This window comes from Poromitra crassiceps (genome assembly GCF_964638095.1).
Source record: "Poromitra crassiceps genome assembly, chromosome: 12".
Classification (NCBI taxonomy): domain Eukaryota; kingdom Metazoa; phylum Chordata; class Actinopteri; order Beryciformes; family Melamphaidae; genus Poromitra; species Poromitra crassiceps.
In genome coordinates, this window is record NC_139632.1 from 22,974,755 (window position 1) to 22,998,236 (window position 23,482).

General features: G+C 43.1%; 1 protein-coding gene across 1 annotated transcript in view; it reads left to right on the plus strand.

Moving 5' to 3' along the window:
* The window catches only part of nhsa (Nance-Horan syndrome a (congenital cataracts and dental anomalies)), a gene marked incomplete at both ends in the record, with an annotated part of 77,185 nt that extends 63,147 nt beyond the window's left edge, over nucleotides 1–14,038 (plus strand). The window contains 8 exons of the mRNA XM_083647276.1: nucleotides 2,036–2,191; nucleotides 3,045–3,175; nucleotides 4,700–4,762; nucleotides 6,829–7,021; nucleotides 8,689–8,820; nucleotides 10,089–13,007; nucleotides 13,165–13,288; nucleotides 13,396–14,038. Coding sequence (XP_083503402.1) covers nucleotides 2,036–2,191; nucleotides 3,045–3,175; nucleotides 4,700–4,762; nucleotides 6,829–7,021; nucleotides 8,689–8,820; nucleotides 10,089–13,007; nucleotides 13,165–13,288; nucleotides 13,396–14,038 — 4,361 coding nt within the window. The remainder of the gene's footprint in view (nucleotides 1–2,035; nucleotides 2,192–3,044; nucleotides 3,176–4,699; nucleotides 4,763–6,828; nucleotides 7,022–8,688; nucleotides 8,821–10,088; nucleotides 13,008–13,164; nucleotides 13,289–13,395) is intronic.
* Between the last annotated feature and the right edge of the window lie 9,444 nt (nucleotides 14,039–23,482).

A 23,482-nucleotide genomic window follows, 5' to 3' on the forward strand; every position in this document is an offset into this window, starting at 1 on the left:
ACACACACACACACACACACGCACGCACAAGACCCTCAATTGCTCTTGATGCACCACACTGTCACTGCAATGGAAAGGTCATTAGTTCCATTTGTCAGGGTCTGTGGATGTCTGTAGAGCTAACCTGATCCCTGCACGAACCTTAACCAATATATGGCCACAAGTATGCAGTATGCAGTATGCAGTATGCAGTATGCCACAGTGGAAACTCAAAGATTTCCTCTCACACTATGTGCAGAGTTCAGTTTGGCTGCCTCTTGGAATAAATGCAATGTCTAGGAAATGTAAATGAAAGATTTTGGTATATTAAATGTGATATGGGAGCAGCTTGACTGAATCCCTATCATTCCTGTGATGCTGCTATATTTAGCTCTGCCCTGCCTGTGGATGGGAGCCAGGGGGGAAGTGTCACATTCATTACATTATTATGATAAATAAATTCTTTGTATTGTAGCACATTTCCCCCTTTCCATTGGCTTCATTTGCACTGCAAAACTTGATGCCATGCAGGATTTCCAGTACACTCACTGCCATGTGTTGTATATTCAACACATCCCATTTATTAAGAAAGATGATGCTAAAAAGAAACTTTAGGCAGGAGTTTGCAAGTGGGCGATTGATTGATTGATTTTATTCTGAATAAAGAACAACAAAATCCAAGGGTTATACATGTAAAAGTGTAACCACTTATTATATGCATCATTATTCAAAGTCTGCAACCGATGAGTATTTTAGAAGAAGGAAAGAAAAAAAAACGAAGCAGTGATGAAATATGATTGTAACAGGCTATTTTTAGTAGTTACTTCCCAATGGTTTAAGACACCTGGGAAATACTTCAATGTGCTAAATAAATAGTTTCCTGACCTGAGCTGTTTTATAGCAGCCAGAGGGCCTGACACACCACATGACAGTGATTGAGCATCTGGATTGATCATTAGAAACAATGTCACTGCCTACTGTAGTTAACACAAGTTGTGTGACTCTCAACCCATGTGTCCTGTTAGTCACGCCATTTGCACCATTGCTCCGCCATTCTTTTTCCCATGATGTCACAGGATCATCTAGTAGTGCCTTGGAATTTCCTCTCTGACATGTATAGTCAATTGATAGAAACTCCTCCAACTCCACCAAAAGTTTAACATCATTGACTTTTTCTTTCTGCAGAGTTTAGAGAATTGTAGCAAGTTGTTCCCATAGGGAACAAATGGAATCTAGGCTAAAAACAAACTATCCTCTCTAATTAGTGAAAATGTGGCATGCATAGACATTTTGAGGACTTTTCAATTGACAATGTGTGCTCTGTACCATTGATATTACTTTGATTACTCTTAAAATCTTAAAATGTGTTGGGCTCATATCGGCTCATACCATGATGTCTTTGGTTAAAAAAAAACAGGCCTGGTATGACTCCTGTCTCTCTTCACTGTGATTGTCCAATGAAGCAGAAGGGCTCATTAAAAAATAATCTGTTTTGAAATCATGAATCTGAAATCAGTGTGTGTCATCGCTTTGTTTACAGGTTGCAGCTAGTATGATTACTGGTCATGAGGCAGTATCACTTTAACAGCTTTGTGGAACTTCAAGCTTCAATGCTGCATGCTCCTGGTTTTCCTGGTGTGTGTCAGCAGAAAAATTATCTGATTCAGGACTTTTGGACTGAATCAATTTGGCTATAATAGTTAAATCAATCAATCAATCAATAAGGCTACACAATGAGAAGGCTTCAAATAAACCCTGTGATTGGTATCGGCCCATGCTGCTTCCAGCAATCTGTGATCTGCCCCAAAAATCCTGTCACGAAACATACTGTCATTTTGTTTTTGTTTATAGCACAATAACATCTGATTTAATCAGATGCAGAAGTGAAATAATCATTTTGAGTATATACATGTATATAATGTAATTTACCACAGCCGAAAAGCTTGAAAATGCACCTTGAAATTGCTTGAAAAGTGCTTGAATTTGACTTTGGAAAAAGTGTATATGAACCCTGATTTGGTGAACACACGTCTCACCGCGTCCCTCTCTCCAACAGCTGTGTCCAACCTGGATGTGGAGAGTAAGCTGACGGCACACTACCACGCCCCCTGGCACCAGCAGAGGAACGTGTTCCACCCCTCCACGCGGCCAGCATGTGTGGAGGAGCTCCACAGGCACGCCAAGTTCAGCCTGCGGGGGGCGCTGCACAGAGGTGAGGCCCTTAGCTCCACTCTGCCCCTCTGTCACGGGATGGCAGCTCAGAGGACATGCCAGAGTGCTGCTGTAACACACTTCTCAACCTCTTTTGGCTCATGACCCTGTATAATGAAGCAATGCCTACTCGAGTCACAACAACCCCCCATCACTGCCTGCAAACAAAGAGTTCAACCAAAGAATGACATTCCTTTTCAGGTTGTTTCATCTGATTAACAGAGGAGGCTTAGAGGCTGAGAACTATGCAGGATTTCAAAAGAAAAACACTAAACTAAATTAGAGGTAGATACAGAAACATAGACATGATAATAAATGTGTATACTTGAAATGTGTTTAATTTTCCTATCTGAGAAATCATCTTGCGACCCTACAAAACTGACAACTGCTGGTTTAATATGCATGATCTCTCTCTCTCTCTCTCTCTCTCTCTCTCCACCCTCACTATTGATCAAGCCTTTTCATTTTGTCCTCTGCATGTCCTAAAGAAATATTGTCTTATTTTACTTGTTTGTTTTGTACATCATTTCTCAAGCCACTTCTGGGAGACGTGCCTCCCGCCGTAAAGGTCTGCACCCTGTTTTCAGTAACTGTGTTATTCTGCCCTCTAGTGGACATTTAGTGGCTGCTGCACCCTAGATCCTCCAGAAGTAGTGTGTAGATGTGCGTTTGTCTTGTCTGTGCTGGGTTTCATATCTTTGTTCCACCAAACTGTGTTGTGTTTCATTGCATTACAATGTTTTTTTATCGTTTCCCTGTTAAATCCAACTTTTTCTGGGCGTTTTTCTGTGTGTATCCTTATCTCTTTTCATACGTTAATAAACTAACTAAGTTTTACTTCGTGTGCATGGCAGATCACCAGCAGAGACGAGCGAGCAGCAGGGAGCGCAGAGTGACCATCTCGATCTCGGTGGCACCCTCGTACCCCTCGCCACACGCTCCAGCCCTCCAGCAGAGGGAGCTGAGCAGTGGGCATTTGGGCACGGTGAGAGCAGCTCTGTAATACTGTTAAATGAACTGTTAACCAAACCTGACTGCAGTTTTTTGCTATCCACGTTGGCCTCCACCTATAGCCTACCTGTAGAGGCTCCCTTCATTCATGAAAGATCTCTTTAGGTATGTTAATGTGTTGAATGGCAGAAGAATGCGAGGAACTCTAGGACACAGCTACTGCAACAAAAGAAGAAGTTTGACTTTTTAGGTTTGTCATTCATCAAATGAAGCCAACAGAATTGTTGCTCCATTGTTGGTCAGAATTAACCTTCTAATTGTGAATTCCCGCATATCTAATTACATGGCCATCTTCTCTCTAGTAAATACAGTAAATTAATGGAATGTTATTGTTCCTCATTTGATCCTGTGTTCATTGAATCCACATGCTAATCTGTTAATATTTTAGATAATTTTCTGGTATAATATTCATCTTCGTGGGGCGTCCGGGTCGTGTAGTGGTAGATTCCCTGCCTACCAACATGAGGGTCACAGATTCGTATCCACGTGTTACCTCCGGCTTGGTCGGGCGTTCATACAGGAACGATTCGCTGTGCCTGAAGGTGGGAAGCCGGATTGAGGGTATGTGTCCGGATCGCTGCACTAGCGCCTCCTCTGGTTGGTCGGGGCGCCTGGTCGGGGTGGATGGGAACTGGTGGGAATAGCGTGGGGATAAATTGGCCAAGTATAATTGGGGAGAAATGGGGGGAAATCAGAAAGAGAAAAAAAAATCTTGTCGAGTGTTTTCATTCCCTTTAAAAAAAATTCATTTGAAGGAACAGTTCTTCTGCTCATGTATGTGGAGAGACCTTCCATGCTGTCCACATTTTTTCTCTCTCTCTTTGAGGTGCTTTTAAGTGAAATGTATATTTCTCCTCCCAAGCAGCCAGTGAGGCATGTCAGAGATGCAGCCACACAGCTAATACAAACACAGGTAAAGAGAGAAGTGGACTGTGTTTGTATTCATGCATTTTCATGTGACGCATTTCTTTGTTTGAGCACAACCACTTTGTTTTTTGTTTTTTTTCATTTGGCACCGTTTTTTAAATGTCATCTTGACATCTTCACGGATGAGTAGCCAGCGAAGAAGAGCAGAGTTCCTCCTAAAAGATAAAGATATCAATAGCAGTCTGGAGACATCGCAGGGCCTTTGCTCCTCAGTTCCACTGATAGGGCAGACAACCACACCATTGGTCACCAGGCAGGCAGACAACCACACCATTGGTCACCAGGCAGTCACATGTTTTCTTCTTCAGCTCCACAAGTGTCATTTTCCCTGGCTTCGATGCATTTTCCTGTCTGCACCAAGTCCATACATTCCTCCTCCCTCAGTTTACTTCAGTGTTGTTGTTGTTGTTGTTGTTGTTGTTGTTGTTGTTGTTGTTGTTGTTGTTGTTGTTGTTGTTGTTATTTTTGTTTTGTATGTTCTTGTTAAATACCTTCATGTTTGTATCAATTCATTTGTTCATTTCTGTCATTCGTTTTTGTTGTCCCATTTGTTTTTACCTTTTGAATTTAGTTTGAAAACACCCGCTCCTCCTCCCCTACTGAATGTTGCCACTTCTCCCCCTGGAGCAGAAAGGTATTTGTCCCCTCCCTGCCTCCCTGCCTCCCTGCCTACGCCTCCTGTGTGTTCTAACACATTTCACAACTCCTCACCTGTCCTTGTTTCATTCTCATTTACATAACGCATCCGTTTTCAAATGCATGGCCATTCAATACTTAACACTGGGAAAGCTGCTTACTCTGGCAGTGATCGTGTATAAGACAAAAACACACATATTTTTGTTGTTGTTGTATTAAGAAAAAACACTGCAAATAAACGGAAGCAGCTGTTTCATACGCGTTGACACGTCATACATTCACTCCCATTGTGTTTGTAGTTCATGTGAAGGGCCAGGGCTCTGCAGCCATCAGCTGCAGTATGCCTGGAATGTGTGTGTGTGTGTGAGGGCCACAGTCCCCGCCGCCCAGCAGCCCGCCCGGGGTTCTGTAATGATAGGGTCCGCTCCGTGCAGCTTGTGCCTGTGATTACCCAGAATCCCTCTGCGCTGTGGTTTCCCCTCAAACTCCTCCTCGCTGCACTCGTCCCTGAAAGAGCTGACAGCCTGAAGAAGTTTGCCTGTGTGGCTGAACTCTTTGCTGTTTCGTCAGCACATATGAGATCGCTTTCCAAGCCCGCTGTGAGGAAATTAGCCTTTTAGACGGGCGTAGCACCAGCACCAAAACACTGCTGTTCCTTCTCTTTCCTCCTCCTCCTCCTCCTCCTCCTCCTCCTCCTCCTCTCTCCATCATGCATGTGCCTGTTCTTGTTCTCTGTCCTTCTCTCTCTCTCTTTCATCCCCCTCTCTTAAGTCCTTCCTCATCCGTTCTCACTCAGACACTCCTAAAAACCAACACTGCTTTCTCTTCTTAAAACAAATCAGCTGTAAATGTACTCCCTTTGATTTTTTTCCTATTTTTTTTTTACTAGTTGGGAGAAGTTTCCAAGGAAACGGGTTTCTTTTGTGGCCAGTGTTTTGTCAGGGTCTCATTGGTCTGCTGGGAACAGAGAGCACAATAGCTCAAGAGCGGCTTTAAATGGGGGGGTGGGCGGTGGGGTTGTGGAGGTGGGAACCAGTTCAGCCTGAGAATCACTCCCAGTTTCACATCATGCGCCTCTGTGTAAGAATCTGAAGGTAAGCGCTCTCTTCCATCAATTCATTCAGCATTGAGACATGCGGGATAGTAAGTCATAGGGGATCTGTTACCATTATGTCAAGTCTGCAAGAGCCAAGTGGCCCATGGTTATCTAAACAAGTGTTGCAGACTCATAGAAGGACGATGCATTTGAGTACAATGACTGATACTGAAGCTGTAATTCAGAGGAATGCCACTAGGTGGCTATTTCCTCTCAGAAACTGGAAGATAACTCTTATTATGCAGGAGCGCCACATACAGTAGGTGCCGTGCGTTGTCGGAGGATGACCTCAGAGTTTAGCCTCTCCAAACCGGCGCCTTGTGAGTAGAAATGACTATTTACACTAGTTGGCAAACCTCTGTTATGTGCAGCAGTTGTTGATTGATAGCTGTGGAGCTGGAGTAGTAGAGGGACTGGATGTGTCATATTTACCAGGATATGTCCTATATGTGCCAAAGATTTTCTCTTTATTATTTGGTCAGTTTGGGGATCAGTGCTATCATGATTTTAGGATTTATTTCCCAGATGTACTCTGTTGTACATTTTGTCTTTTGCATGAAGGCCGCAATTTATATTCTTTGAATGTTTCTTGTTCTTTCCATCCCCTCTAAGGCATGCTTTTTATTTTGATTATGTATTGCAATCTGCCATGAAGTGTTAAACTCAGCTCCTGGAAAGGGCATGTTGTGTATTGATTTACCTCTAATCAGACAGTAAGTAGTCTTCAGCTTAATACACCTCTAATCTCTGCATCTAGTGTGCAGCCCTCTCCCAGATCAACACTTAGCATGCCACACTACCAATGTAATCCCTGACTTCACTCAATGTCGGTGTACTGATGATGAGACAGCAGCACATTGCCCTCTCTGGAGCTGAGTTTGATCCCTTTGAACTCTTTAGTCCCATTCTCACATCATCATGCTACCTAACAAGAATAACCTAACCATGCAAATATCCATCTGTTGCAGGCTGCGCCCTCTGACCCCGACAGCGACGGGGTGGCTCTAGGCCACCGGTCTAAGTTTCCAATCCCTAACGTCCCCTCCACACTGGACAAGCAGACTAACTGGTCTAAAGCCCTGCCGCTGCCCACCCCAGAGGAGAGAATGAAAAGCCATTCCCAAGTGATCAACTCGTGTGTCATCCCCATTAACGTCACTGGTAAATTCCAACCCCTGAGGGTTTTCATCTCCAGATCTGTTTGTGCTGTTTTGTTTGGTTCAAAGGAGATTAGAAAAGTGAAATAGTTTCAGATATCTCATCTAAAACATAGCATGTGGTGTGGTGCTCCTGACGTGAGTTACCATGGCTATATATATATATATATATATATATATATATATATACATACATACACACACCAGAGCCGTATAATAGAAGAGTTCCGACATCTCCATTCACTCCAATGGACCAGTTTTTTTCCAGGAAGTAGAAAGTGGAACTCTTGAGTTAAAAAAGCAGACATTATCAGCTTTATTTTAGCATGCAAAGGTAGCGCGAGACCCATTCCTGGCTGTTCATTGGCTAATGAGTCTCGCATTTTGGTCCTCCGCTGACGCCACTCTCTTACTAGAGGACACTAACACACACTAATAAAAATAAAAGTTTCTGTGTGTGAGTGAGTGAGCAGGGCATGACTGTCAGTGTTATGATGAGGCAGAGCAGCCAATCAGATGGAGAGAGGCACACATGTCCTTTATATGATGTGTGTGTCTTACACTGTAGTGTGGCTGAAAGAAATGTAAGGAAAGCTTTGCACACAGTCACCACTGCTTTCACCACTAATTCATTTTGGCACTCCTCGTTAAGAAGAATTTGCATTTTGCTGCTTAGTGCTACTTTCCCAGCGCCACAAGGATATGTAATAGTTTGCTGAATTCTTGGAATTCTGCAGTCAATTATAAAACGTCATCATTAACAAAGGCGCAAATAAATGCAAAAGCATGCCAGAAAATTTCCTTGGAATGTGAAAGTCATGGTTTGTGCCCTATTAACTTCCTCATGCTCAGATGCTTTGTTTGTGCCTGTGATTCATGCTCAGATGCTTTGTTTGTGCCTGTGATTGCAAAGAGGCAAGATGCTGTGACATGAATGCCAATTAGTCCCGTCCAAACTGTGAAAAGGCCTCCCCAGTGTCTCTCACTCTCACAGGGTTGTAAGGCAGCGCTGGCTGAGTCAGGGACGGTTGAGAGAAATTGCACATTGTAAGCAAAGTGCAGCAATTGCCGTGGTGCTGAAAAGCCCGGCCAGCTATCATCACATGATAGTCATGAAGTACGGTGAGGGAGAAGGAAGAAACGAGAAACAGGGAAGAACCAAAACTAAGCTGATGCAGAGACCTTAACAGTCTTGTCTTAGTCAGATGTGGTATGAAGGTAAGTGATGACAGAGTGGACCGTCTATTTGACTTTTTCTAATCTTTGAGGATCTTACCCCAGGTTGGTGAACTCATCAACATTATTATAGTGTTCTCTGAATCAATTGTGTCATTTTCCATTTTTGTGCACTATGTCTATTGTTTTAGGTAAGGGTCATATATTGGTTTCCATTTAATTTGTTTGCTATACATTTGATGATACAACAACTTAGATATTACACTACATTCTTTGCTAGTTAAGTAATTCAATTGATTTGTGGGTTTGTTTACTCTAGTCGGTAGTTCCACCAGAAGGCTGTCTTTCCATTCTTGACTTGTTATTTTTATAGCGTGTCTAATTTTGTCGAGCTAAATGTTATGAATCTTCCCCAGACAACGTGAGAATGAGAGGGGGGATCGCTCACTGCAGCCACCAAACAAAGATTCCTCACATGTCCTGTGCTCTTTGCAGGGCTCGGCTTTGACAGAGACGCTAGTGTGCGCTGCTCGCTCGTTCACTCGCAGTCTGTGCTTCAGAGGAGGAGGAAGCTGAGGAGACGCAAGACTGTCACCGGCATTCCTAGACAGGTGCAGCAAGACATCGGTATGCAATTTATTTTGACTCAACTTAATCCTGCTGAGACTGTCAGACGCATAGATATGGTAACTAACTAAATTGGTCTGTGTCAGTACTGAGATTATCTGACTTCAATTTAATTTAAGGCCGCTGTTGTTGTTGTTATGGCATATTAGAATTAAGGCATTAGTACAATAAAAAAAATTATAGCATAAGAACTAGAAAGTACATTGATACTTTTTTTACGGTATAGTATGGTTTTTCAACAGAAATATGCCAATCAACTTGATAGGTGGAATATTCTTTCAAGTGAAAAGTACACTCTGTTTCTCTCTGTATGTATTACCCTGTCAAAGGCATGGAGGTGCATACATTTTAGTTGAATAAACATTGTATACGGAGCAACAAGATGAGAATGTGCTCAACTCAATGTCCATTTTTGGTTGTCTTCTCTGAGTTATCAGTTATCCGAGTTATGGGCGTCCGGGTAGTGCAGCGATAGATTCCCTGCCTACCAACACGAGGGTCGCAGGTTCGAGCCCCTGTGTTACCTCTGGCAACAGGGTTATAGTTTAGATAAACAGCCCACTTACTAAGAAAATGCCGGGCTCGGGCCCATAAAAGCAGCCAATGAGACGGGCCGGGCTGGGCTCAGACAGAACGGGGTCGGGTCGGGCATGTTTTTTTGGGCCCGGTCTAAGCACTAATACAGGCACAATTGGCCGTGTCTGCGGGTGAGAAGCCGGATTAAGGTTATGTGTCCTGCACGAGATTTTATGTATAACATATTTTGCAAGCATATAAACATCTTAGGTGGCTGGTAGCACCATGTTGTAATGTCGGTATGTGTTGTTGTTGTTGTTTCCTCTCTCTCTCTTTGTGTCTGAGTTTGCTTTCTTTCTTTCTTTGCCTTTTGTTTTTTGTTTTGTTTTTCATGTAATGAAAGTTCGAAAATTTGAAAAATAAAAGAATGAAAAAAAGAAGAAGAAAAAGTCCTGATCGCTGCAATAGTGCCTCCGGTCGGGGCACCTGTTTGGGGGGAGGGGAACTGGGGGGAATAGTGTGATCCGCCCACGCACTTCACTGTCAGGTGAAAAGAAGTAACTGGCAACTGCACATGTATCGGAGGAAGCATGTGCTAGTCTACACCTCTCCCGAGATCAGCAGAGGGGGTGGAGCAACGACTGGAACAGCAATGGGAATTGGCCAAGCACAATTGGGGAGAAAATGAGAGAACAATCAGAAAACACTTGACTTTTCTCATGCTTACCTTATTGTGTTCTTTTCTTCCCCAGACTCTGATGACTCTCCTGGTTCCAGAGACCGGACAGTGATCGTTCATGCCAGCCCAGAGACCACGTCCTGCAACGAGGACCTGGCCAGCCGCCTCAGCACCAGGGACTCAGGCTGCCAGACAGAAGACTTTTTGATCTCAGGAGCTCCGTCTCGGCGGAGGATCAGAGCACAGAGAGGCCAGGGAGCCTCGCTCTCCCTCTCCATCTCTGCAAGCAACATCTCCACCCTGCCAGACAGCGGCGACGCCATGTTCAGCGCTTCAGTGGGCGCCCGCCTGCGCTCCCGGAGTCTTCCACGAGAGGGAAGCCGTCTCATGGACACGGGTCACAATGACAGCGATGACGATGATGAGGAGGAGGAGCTTTCCCCATTTGAGACAGAGGACTTCCTGTCTGGACCTGGGGAGTTGATTCTGAAGGACGAGGAAGAAAGCACGGATGACCAGGCCATGCCCGACTGCCAGCTGGGCAGCCTGAAGTACAAGCAGCACGCAGACAGTCCAGAGCACGGCTGGATGGACAGGGGCCGATCCCAACTGCCCAGGAAGACAGATATGGGGAGCTGCGAGATTTCATCCAGCTCAGACACCTTCAGCAGCCCCATTCACTCAGTGTCAGCCACAGGGGTGTTGGGAGGCCAGATGGACCATAAGGAGGACCACCAGTCGTCCAGCGGGAACTGGAGTGGAAGCAGCTCCACCTGCCCCTCCCAGACCTCAGAAACCATCCCCCCAGCAGCCTCGCCACCACTGACTGGGTCTTCACACTGTGACTCTGAGCTGTCCCTGAACGCTGCAACTCACACCAACGATGAGCAGACCAGCTTCATGCTCGACCACTACCAGATGGACAGGTATCAGGGCCTCAGGACGCAGCGGGCGGGCTCCTTCTCCTCCACAGCCATGGACATTTTGGAGGATGTAGGGGTCAGCACTGTTAACGAGGGGGAGTGGACATACTCCCTCCCAGACCCCCCATCCTCCGAGGGGTTCAGCCCTGAGCCGAGTAGAGAGGCTGAAGGCAGCCTGGGGTGCCCCAGCTTCACCAGCATGGCCACCTATGAGAGCAGCTACTCTGACAAGCCGCCCTCTGAGAAGGCAGACACCGTTTCACACTACTCTGTAGACACTGAAGGCTACTATACCTCCATGCACTTTGACTGTGGTCTTAAAGGTAGCAGAAGCTTCACTTATAACTATGCAGCCGCTGGCTCCGAATGTGGCCAGTCTGACTTGACTTTTGCGAGACACTGCCTCTCCTTAAGAAAAGCAAAGGTGAAGCCTTGTCCACCTAAGAGGAGTTCATCCTTAAGGAAAATATGCAGTGAGGGAAACATCTCTGATAAGAAAGAACCAAAGATAACTTGCGGGCAGCAACTGCCATCGTCTTCCAAGGAGAGGAAATTGCGGCTGGATTTGTCCGGCTCCACAGGTCATGTAGGTAACCCTTCACTAGTCCGAGAACCCCTGGTGGTCTGGGGGATGGAGGGCTCAGTAGGGCTACCCGACTTATTTAGTTCCACAGACACACATTCCTTTAAGGATGAGGGGGTTGTACAATCAGACTATGCAGATCTCTGGCTCTTAAATGATTTAAAATCCAACGATCCCTACCGATCATTGTCAAACTCCAGCACAGCCACAGGTACAACTGTTATTGAATGCATCAGGTCACAGGAGAGCTCAGAGTCTCAGACATCCCAGTCTGGCTCCAGGGCCACCACCCCCTCACTCACATCAGTGGAGGGAGAGTTCAAGCTAACGTCCCCTGAGAGGCTGGCAGGCCTGGCATCCCCATCCAGCGGCTATTCAAGTCAATCAGAAACACCCACATCCTCGTTCCCTTCTGCCTTCTTTCCCGGCCCACTGTCACCATCCGGTGGCAAGAGGAAGCCCAAAGTCCCAGAGAGGAAGTCCTCTCTCTCGTCACTGCAGTCACTGTCCTGCAGGGATGGGGCCTCCACCTCAAAGAGGGACCTGGAGTTGCCAATCATACCCCCCTCCCACCTCGACCTAAGTGCCCTTCATGTAGGCAGCACGCCTTCAGCTCAGAGGAACCAGATGCAAATCCTCCACCAAAACAAACAGAAGGCCCCGGTGCCACTGCCAACCCCAGCCCAACCTAAAGCGCCACCTAACTCAGAGGTGCTCAGCAGCCATCCCATGTCCATCACACCCACAGTGCTGCACTCAGTACAGCTGAGATCCATCAGGAAGGCCAGCGAAGGTAATGATGACAAAACCACACCTGATCTTGCTGCCAGACCCAAATGTCCCACTGTGAACAGCGTCAGCACTCTTTCCAGCAGTAAGTCCTTAGAGTTCAGGAGTCCCCCAGTCTACAACTCACATCATCATGCAGCCTCTCAGGAGTCGTGTGAATCTGTGTTTACCCTGAAGGAGGAACCTGCAGGTGTGAGCAGAGAAGTAGTGTGTCCTAGTGATGTGAGGAACAAGGAGGACACACAGGCTCCAGCTCCTTTAGGGAGTCTTACAGCATTCAGACTCCAGTCAGAGGCGTCGTTAGACCAGGAGCTTTGTCAGAAGGCCGCTGACATCCTTGAGTTGACCACTTTTCAGGAAGGAGAGACGTCTGCGACTCCCCTCTGCTCTGGAGAGTGCACCTCGGAGCCCGACTGTTTCCAGCTACAAAGAACTGAGCCGTCTGATGAAGAAGCTTCATTGTGTGTGTTGAGACTAGATTCCCCCTCTATTCAGCACAATTCGCCTAAGAGATCTGACAGTCTTGATAAAGTGCCTGCTACTGGCTGTCAATCAGACACATCGCAAGTTGACTCAATCAGCGATCATGGTAGCAAAGACGTGGAGTATGAGTTATCAGCTGTTCCAACCGGAAGTCCTTTGCAAGACAGCAAGGAGGGGGGATGCACCCCAGACACGGAAGATTCCTTCAGTGAAGGTCATTTTCACTGTCTTTATTATTGAAGCACATTACAGTTACAGTGAATCTTGAATTAATCTTGACATTTGTCTTCTGTGCATTATACAGGAAATAGCTTTTCTTTGGAGGTTATCTTTTTTTTATATATATTTATAATGTTAACAATCTTTAACAGAGTCTACACCCAGTGACAGCACGATGTCCCTGCTGAATGACGAGACAAGGGCAGAAGATGACAATGTCTTTCTATCACCCACCAAAGCTCGAACAACTGAGGATCTGTTTGCTATGATACACAGGTAAGGTTTCTCTTTTCCTGACAGAAATGCCTTATAATTTCAAATAATTTTCCCACCACAAGTTAAGTTAAGAGAGTTGCATCAATTATTTTCTTTTTCACTCTCAGGTCCAAAAGGAAAGTGTTGGGCAGAAAGGATTCCAGTAGTGAGGTGGGTATGAGGAACCGCCTCAGTGCTGCATCAGGCAATACGCCGCCTGGCAGCACTGTGACCTCCCCCGGCCCGCAGGTGAGCCCGCAGGTGAGCCCGCAGGTGAGCCCGCAGGTGAGCCCGCCCGCCGCCGTGACACCGACAGGCCTGCAGAAAACACCTGGGCCCATCTACAGGAGCGCCAAGAAGTCCAGCACCTCCAATGAGGAGTTCAAACTGCTGCTCCTCAGAAAGGGCAGCCGCTCCGACTCCAGCTATCGCATGTCAGCTACAGAGATCCTTAAGAGCCCCGTCACTCCGAAATCTCCAGGAGACTCGCTGATGGAGGCAATCAGGCAGCTTGAAGAGCCCGCCTCCCCCCTGCAGCAGCCAGAGGATCTGCCCCCCAGCCCCTTCCCCAAAGCAAACGCCGAGGGCTTTTCTCCCAAATCTGCTGCTTCCAGGCAGGGCCGCTCCCGGATCCCCCCGCCAGCCAACAGCAGCCGCTACGGCGCCCGCAGCAGACTCTACACAGTGCCCATGCAGGCCATCTCCGAGGGGGAGGGGGAGAACTCGGACGGGAGCCCTCACGACGACCGCTCCTCGCAGGGCTCCACTTAAAAGACCGCGCCCGCCTTGAACTGTGGTCGGCCGTTCAGAAAGAGGAGAGAAAATCGTCAGAAGGTTTGAAATGATTTTAATAGTTTACAGAGGGGGGGGGGGGGGGGGGGGTGAAAGGACCAGAATAAGTTATGATATTTGAAATGTGGTCAATCTTCATGAAATACAGTATGTTTTTCTAATAAAGAGCAATGACTAGTTATACAATTTTGTAGCCTATTTGGGGCAAAAGTCATTAAATTTACTGATTGTGGCAGGATTTCATAAGAGTTTCATATTGTGTTATTCTGTTGATATTTTAAGCAATGTTACCTGTATTTGGAAATATTTTATTCATAGGTGTCATGACTTTCTCGTGAAAGGAACACCCACTATTAGGAACAGGGAACCAGAGTCTTTAGACCAGCATTCTGTAGAAAAACATGATTAACAGAAACGACAAACATGACTTCATTCCAGTAGTTCAGCCAACAAAAAACAGTTGAGTTCCAAAGAAAGACATGCAACCTGTATCTTCTGCCACTGGCCAATTTACTGTAACATGGTCTCCCATGCGTAAAACCTGTACTGTATTGAACACATGTTTAGGGATGCAGAGCTTAGTCAATGTCATGAGAAAGGAAGGAGAAGATACAGTAGTTAACTGTGGCCTTTTCTGATAAGAGGTCTTAGCAGGGAAAGGGGATTATCTGAATATCCCTTGCTAATCTAAACAGAAAGGATAGGTTTCTAAGACATTAATATCCCTAATAATCAATGCAATATGCTGCATAGAGATGACATGATGATGTCAGAAAAGACGCCCAAGCTTATAGGTTCTAATAAACAGTCAAATTTATCAGTTGATCAGTTTTGAGGACCAGGTGCTGTGGGTGCTGCCTGTCGAGCCCTTGTTTTACTTCTCCTGCCCACAGACATGTGACATATTGTCTTCACAGTCCTACCATATTAATGGTTAACCTCTTCTCAGTTGTTCTGCTGTCAAATTTTTCTAACGGACTAATGAAAAACTCGTACAAGTTCATATTTTTATTTATACCTTGGAAAAGTAGTTAAATATACTGTATTTAGTTACCGTATTCTGTGAATACCTATGCAATTTGACACAATTTGTAAATTTTTCTCATTTGTGGTATAGAAAACACAGCTGTAATTTGATAATCCAATAGCCCTAGTCAATTATTTTGATAAGCCAAACTGAATATCAGGACTAACACTGTGTGAGAAAGAGCAGAGGGAAAAAATGCTAAGTTCAAATACATATTGCTGGAGAGCAGAGTTTGATATGACGTGTTTGTGTATTTTGCTCAGTCCCTTTGTAAGCATACAAAAAGTTGTAGAAAAGAAAAATTAATAATTTAGATAGCTTGTTATTACAACATATCAATATTCAGAATCACTTGAACATGCATTGGACGTAACATGAGATTTTTCAGAGCAGAGACTGAAAAGGTCAAAGCCGAGCACTAACTTGACAATCTGGGGAACAAGCAGGTTGAAGTGGGAAGAGTTTAAAAAGTGATCAAATGTAAATGTGGGAGGTGGCGAAACTGGAGAGCTGTGAACGAACAAGGTGGTCAAATGTACAAATAATAATAATAATGGTCGTTTCTGGTTTGTTGACTTGATGTGTTTGTGAATTGTTGAAAAGGGCAAGTGGAAAGTGTATAAGAGGATCAAATATGCCTTATTTTAGGAATTCTTTATTTCTATCAAAGTTTGAGAAGATTATTTCAGCTGTGGTCAGTGTAAGTGACGAAGCAACTTGGACGTCAGCTGTGATAGCGATGAAGTGTTTCTGTTTGATTTGTAAGTTTTGTCGGAGGACGTCGGGTTTGGAGCCTGGTTATAGTCGTGATAAGGTCAGTGGTGAAAAGAGTCATGTTTTGCTTTAGAGACATGGGATTTGATGCTATTTGTACCAAATGCCCCTGGATTTTTCTCACCCCAAAACTTGTCAAGGTTTACTGTGTAGTAACAATCTAAATGTATGTTTTTGTTTGTTTGTTTGTTTTGTTTTTCACAACTACAGAATAGGTCATAAAAAGTGAAGCAGTCAAACTAGAAAATATCTCGACCCTCCGTAATTCGATTTACACTTTGAATTAACCTAAAACCTTTTGAGGAAACTATGAGATGAATTACTGGTATTGTAATGACATATTTTATTCGGATACTTATTTTGTTTATGAAGATGATCTAATGAGACAAATGTCAAACCTGATTCAAAGACACTGGTTTCAGACACATGTGAGAAAAGCAACTCAATGCCGTGAAGAGAAGGCATAAACAATCATAAGCTACAAGCGCGAGTTTGAGTCATAAACCTGAGATCCTGAGAGAGCGGCAGTTTTATTGATATATGGTGTTTATTAAAACAATGGTACTGAGCCATTATGCAAACTTGACAGTTGATGTAGCCATATTGCCCTATGGGAAACGTGATGGCTCTACACTACAGGCACATCTGTTTGTCCCTAGGTACACTGTAAATATTAACTTAATTTTGGCCTTACGAGAAACACCGCGGACGGATGATTCCTTTCGGGATGACAGTAACTTTATTACCACTCAACGAAAGCTGTTTTTATTTTTCGAACAAACTCACGCAAAGGACTGTTTAACTTTCTACTATAACAGGGTACACAATGGGTTATTTCTGTGAACCTTCATTCCAACAATATAGATCTATATATATAATCTAGACTTTTGCACTGATAAAGTGATGTTTGTGAAGTTTCATTTGTCTCTTGCTGTACCTAGGGCTATTTATAGACCTTTCCTTGGAATTGTTGGACTTTCCTTGAACAATATTCTTCATTGATCATAATCTGAGTATGCTTTTAGGATTGGAGTAGATGCTTTTGCCAAAGGCTATAAGGTGTATGTGTTAGTGGCATTGAACTGTTTCCCCCCTCTTTCTTTTTTTGGTTTACTTGACTGAAATACTTTTTGAAAACATAAACCAATAGTAGAGAAGAATTACAGTATAACTTATGGTACTAGATGCATTTCATTCAGACTCAATGCTTCAAATCAACCTCTTAGCATCAGTTTTGTATTTTTTGTACAAACTTGTAAATACAATAACTTTTAAAATTGTTACAAAGGTTGTTGAATTGTTTCTTTTGTAAAAAAAAGTTTTCAAAGTTTACATTAATTTCAAACCTTTGTATATTTTTGAGCTGTGCAACACTTTGTCTTGTATTTATTTTTTAGTAAACATTGTGGAAATCCCATAGTAAATCCTATTGAAGCCAACTGCCAGCACAACTGGTTGCTTAGCAAATGTGTATAAAAAGGCAAATAAATGTGACTGCTTTGAAAATTACTATTTCTTTGTGTCGATTGTGTTGTGAATTCTGTAACACTTTACAATAACGTACACAATTAATGTAGTAGTTACTAGTAAACTAATCATTAACTAATAGTTAATGAGTAGCTAATGAATAATTTGTCATTAGTCAATCAATAGTTAATCATCACTAGTTAATGAGTAGGTAGTCATTAGTTAATGCTTAGTATCCTGAGTAGAGTAGTTAATCAATTACTTAATGACTAAATGTCAGCTCGTGAATATAGTAGTTAATCATTAGTTACTGATTAGTCGGTCAGTTCCATGAGTAGCATAGTTAATCGTTCGTTAATGATTAATAAATGTCAGTTCGTGAATATATTAGTTAATCATTAGTTACTGATTAATCGGTCAATTCCTGAATAGATGGTTTTATTGATTAGTAGCCTAAATGGGAGTCTGTGAATATATAGAGTAGTTAATTATTAGTTAATGATTAGTTAATGATTATTTTGTAGGTATATCAAAGCTGTTCACTCCAAAGAGTGACTCATTCATTATTACTTAACACCACTTACCTTTATCGTTCCCGCCTTAAGTGCTGCTCCAGAGTTGTTACTGCATGAGTACCAAATCATTACTTACTTATTACCTGACCATTAGTTATTCTTTTTGTGTACCCTAATGTAAAGTGATGCATCATACCGAGTAGTGTTGGGGAGTAGCAAACTACATGTAGTTGAACTATGTAGTTGAACTACATTTTGTAGTAGCTTGCTGGTAGTTCAACTAAATTCATATTCACCCAAGATTGTTAAATTGTAAGTCTGGTTCTCTACCATCTGAGCTAACCATCATGTTAGTTGGTAGAGCTATACTATGCATCTGTAGAGCCGGAGACTAAGTATTATGTTCTATCGACATACTACTTTCTGTTCAAGTACTTATCGTTTTGAAGATATATTCCACCCAAATACTATACCTTCTCTCCAAATACTTATAGTTTTAAAGGTATATTCGATCCAAATACTACTTCATGTCCAAGTACTTAGGTATGTTTCAGCCAAATACTACTTCTGTCTAAGTACTTGTGTTTTAAAGCACATAATATACCTGCATGCCTAAACCTAACAAAAATCACTCCTCATGCCTAAACGTTTGCATGTGAAAGTTTTTGCTATTGCCTTGTGGTCACTTGTAGTATTATAGCTATAGGGGGGGGGACTTCATTATAAAGGAACTTTGAAGTCATGAAAATTGACTATTTTCTTAGCACCCCCACATATTGGTCTAGCCTCCCCCGAGCCCCCCCTTAGAAAACATCGTGGAGCCGTGCTTGGTTGTAATAATTGCATAATACATTTAGTTAGTATTGGCTCTGATAACTAGAGACATCCCTGCAAGACTCTTATGGTCTTTGATCTTAATGAGATAACAACACAAGGTTACTATTCTGTCACAAAAAGAAAAACCAGACCAGACAGAGCTTAAAGCTCATAACTCGACTGCAGAGTGTTTTCTCTTCAAGCCTCTAGATGGCGACATAACCTCTCAGAACCTACAGTCCAAAAATAGAAAGGCTTAAACCACAGGCATTGTAGTAAGTTTGGTATGATGTATATGATGTAGTATGTAATGGTATGCTAAGCCATTTGAGACATGCTTATAAATAAACAGGACTTCACTACTACTGTAACAGCAGAATATAATAGAATGTTTATTGCCTACAAATGGACATTGGCCTTTGGTGTCTTGGTGGCATACAACAAAAACATTGTTTTTGTTTTTCACCATGTTCGAAAGATCTATATCAAACAGAAAAGAGGACAGACATTCCATTCATATTTCCAAAAGTAAGTAAGTATGTATGTAGGTACGTACGTACATAAATTATCTATGTATGTATAATATATATATATGTGTATATATATATATATATATATATATATATATATACACACACACATATACACACACATATATACATGCATAAATACATACATACATACATACATACATACATACATACATACATACATACATACATACATACATATACACATACAGTACATACTGATGATGCTGTGAGCCGAGCACGCACACTCATCTTTGCTGCGTCTGCAATGTTTCCAGATTCTGTCGATCTTGCAGCTGATGCCTGCCTTGTACACGGGGGTCAAATGGTAGAGGGGGTTGGGAGTCTCGTCTGTTCTTCGTACAGTAAATAACTGCTTGGAAGACCACCACTGATCTAACGTGTTCTTCTCATGTCTGAGTCCACAGAAGAATGTGCAGTGACTAACTTAGAGCAAAATGAACATGAATTGCATTTAACTCCAACTAAATGAGTAGGTCAGCTTGTGAGAATTGAGACAGCTGAAAGTTTTTAACAGAAGCTGAACAGGATCGCCCTCAAACTTCTACTTTTTGCATGTGTCATTTCAAGCTTTTTGTGATTTGCCTTTGTTGCTCTGGTTAATGTCAGCTGAGTTTGTTAGGGACAGAAATGCCTTGTTCGCCATGCATTTGAACTGAGCTGAGATTGTGAGTGGAGAAAAAAGGTCAAACAAAGCCCCGGACTGTTTGGCATCCCCAGTGGGTCCCATCAAAGAAAGACTACACTGACCATGAGCCCCGGCCTTCATTAACACTGGAGACAGAATGGCTTGGCATGGCTTAGGTGGAGCAGAAATCAAACATTTCTCGTCTTAAGAGAAAGATGTGTGATAACACACAATGGCAGCCTTGTCTGCAATCCCCACTGGTTTGATAATCCGTGAGAGTTTTGCGGTCATAATCATGCACATTAGGAACTTACTTTGGGACTGTATGCACTTGTCTTTGAATCAATATAATATGCCTATATTTCTAATAATGAAGTGAGCGCGAGGCAGAATCAATCAGAATGTGTGAGTTACAGTAAGAGCTGCATCTAAGCATGAGGAAGGATCAAGCCAAGCAGGGATTGTGCCACTCATAGCATAGACATTATGTTTCTTTAGTATTATTTGATAGTTTGTCTAACTCTGCATGTTTTGTCTTTGTATCACCCTGTGCCCTCTGGGTCTGAAAACAATACAGTAGATATTGTTAACTTCAATTCTAGACCTTCAAAGCAAATGTCAGCCTGACACGACATTTATCATTGTCAGAGTATTAAAGACCATTTTCAAGGACAAAGAAAATGTGTGTGGAAAATCAAATTAAAGGCCTTGGATGTGAACTGCTGGGGGAAAACAACACACAGCCTCTCAGAGCCTCATTCACTGCAGATGTTGCCAGCACCACTAATGCAATGAGCGAACAAAGACCGCAGAGGACTGATTCATATAGGAGAAGTAGTCATTGTAATTGTAGCTCGCTCAAAAACTGGGGATTTTTCATAGATCTATAGACAAATGTCTGTGTCCAATCTATGTGAGGAGATATGTGAGGGGGGTGAAGGTGGGGGTGCTGACCTAAATTCAGGATCATTCATCCATATGTAAGTAGCCATCCCCCTGGTGGGTTGCTTACTGACATGCTAAATAACGGGGGATTGAAGAGTATTTGTATTGGTAACATAGCATACCACCATAAGCTACCATAAATCTATTATGCAGCTACTTCATGACATCACAGCTCCAAATATGAGTTGTCTATTTAGATTTATGGTAGCTTGTAGTCATCTGATCCATAGAGAATAAATTGGGAGCAATAGTCAAGATGAGTGAGAATGCACTGAGGGATTTCTCTCTTTCACACAATAGAATAAAAAATCACTTTAATAGAAAACTCAAACATTATGTGCTTTTCCTTTTAATTTCTCTAAGTCTTTTCTGGTTTGTGGCTTTGGGAGAGAGTTGTTAATGTTCCCCAAAATTGATTGGAGTGGGTTGCACCATGAGAATAACAAATGATTTCTTAAAGTGAGTTGCATTTGCACATGTGAATCAAATGTTTATTTGATTCAGGGTGGGGGAGGGATGCTGAGGGGGAGTTACCACACCAAAGTCCTCCTGCCACCAGGATATATTGTGTGGCTCATTATAGTGCATTAAACAGCCTCCCAGCGGAACAATGAGAGGCCTGGAGCCTGAGGCTGAGCCCCAGGCTGGCTGGAAGTGATACGGAAGCCCTTGGGATCCTGCTCACCCAGGCCTGTCACCACCGGCCGACCATCCACAGCTGCCTCACCGGTGACAAACTCCATTCTTCTCAGCCTTTGTCATCAGTCAATCACCAGACATCCGTGGGATAGCCGTGCAGGGCTGTAGCCCAATACTGTACAAAGGCCTGTCCACCAGTCAGAAATGATAAATAAACAGAAGTGATGAGGGGAAACTGAAGAAACTATCAAAAGGACAGTTTTAAGTAGTCAATTGTCTCTTGTCTTTTTTTACTACAACAACAACAACAACAACAACAACAACAACAACAACCACAACCACAACAACAACAATAATAATAATAATCAATATAATTATTATTATTATAGGTTCCCAAATCTCCTATGGTTTCACTATAATATTCCCATATGGACTGCTGCCATCTGCTGCTGGTCCTACAAAATGAAGCCATAACCACATGCATTTATTTATTTATAATAATAATAATAATAATAATAATAATAATAATAATAATAATAATAATAATAATCTAAAAAAGGGCAAGTGGGAAATCTCTGTTCTCTGTTTAAATTTTGTCCCGGAAGTGATGTCATCAGTGATATCACTTGAGCAGTTGTGCATTTTGACATCACTGATGATGTCATAGGCATTGTGACATTATCAGTGATGTCATAAGAGCATGTGAGCCCGCACAGCGGTCGAGCTACAGGGCGGGCGAGGCCGCGCAGCGGGCGAGCCTAGGAATCGAGCGCACCAGATGCCTAGTTTATTTAAATATCCCTATGGTATTTATAATTTATCCCTGTGTGTAGGGAGCAGGGAGGAGGGAGGACGCACTGACGATGCTGCGTGCGCAGCTTCACCTCCAGCAGCCTGGAGTCTCTCCGCCTGGACCGAGATGAGAAGATAAAAGACCCTATCTTATTATATATATCTATTTATTAAACACAAACATTATAAGTCTGTGACATTCGCGTCTGCTTAGACAGAGAGGACGGCTTGGAAAGCTGCTAGATGCGTCTGTCCGCCTGAGAGGTGAGTCAATATTATGAAGGTGCTGGTAGGCAGCAAAAGGGGCATTTTATGGGAACGATTGCACTGAAGAGATGAATCAGGGTGAGCCTGCTCGCTTAACACACTCGAAGATTAATTAATTTCACATTAGCACGTTGCGTTTAACAAGGATTTATGTTGATATTGGCACAGTCTCGATTTGAAGCGCATTAAAGCATTCTCCCCTCCAATTGCAGCCTATTTGCGCAGCTAGCTTAACACAATCTACACTATAGTCGTGATTAACTTGCATGTCAGGGAGACCTCGTTTTTATATAAGCCAATTGGACTGAAATTTGAAATAACGGCTTATAAATTAGCAGCGGGAAGCTTAATTAATCCTGTATTGAATTCATTGCAGCTACTCATCCACTACTTCATGTTAATGTACCCTGATGTGCGAAGACATGCGCATACACCGAATCAAACAACCTCCATGGTTTCATGGCGACAACACATTTTGACCAGGCTGATAATATGGGCACGTCAGCCACTGCCAGGCAGGCAGTGTCTGACTGTAGCAGGGTTTCATGGGAGTGTTGAAGGAAAAGATCCTCAGTTGAACCCACCAAGGACCAAATAACGTTATTCAGGGTGGGTTGGGGAGGGGGAGGGGGGGGGGGGGGTTGCAGTGCCTTGGCTAATGTATTTTCCTGTGTTGGGTTACTGTCACAAATCCAATCCCTACATACCTAAGCAGGAAATGTCAGATAGCCTATAATAGTTTGTGTTGAACTACACTGCAGGTAGTCTTATTTACTGTTACATCTTAACAATTAGCCTATGTTGTTGTTAAGAAATAATGTAGGCTACTTGACACCCTCATTTTTTAAGCTACAGTGGAGATCCTGTTATCACAAGAAACTAGAAGACCTACCAGGCATAATGCTAGCTTGTCAGAAAGGGGGGCTCCAAACATAGGTTAAATTTTGGCGAGGGAAAACTATTTCAAAGAGGTCTCTTGACCTCTCAGCTCAATTTATCTGA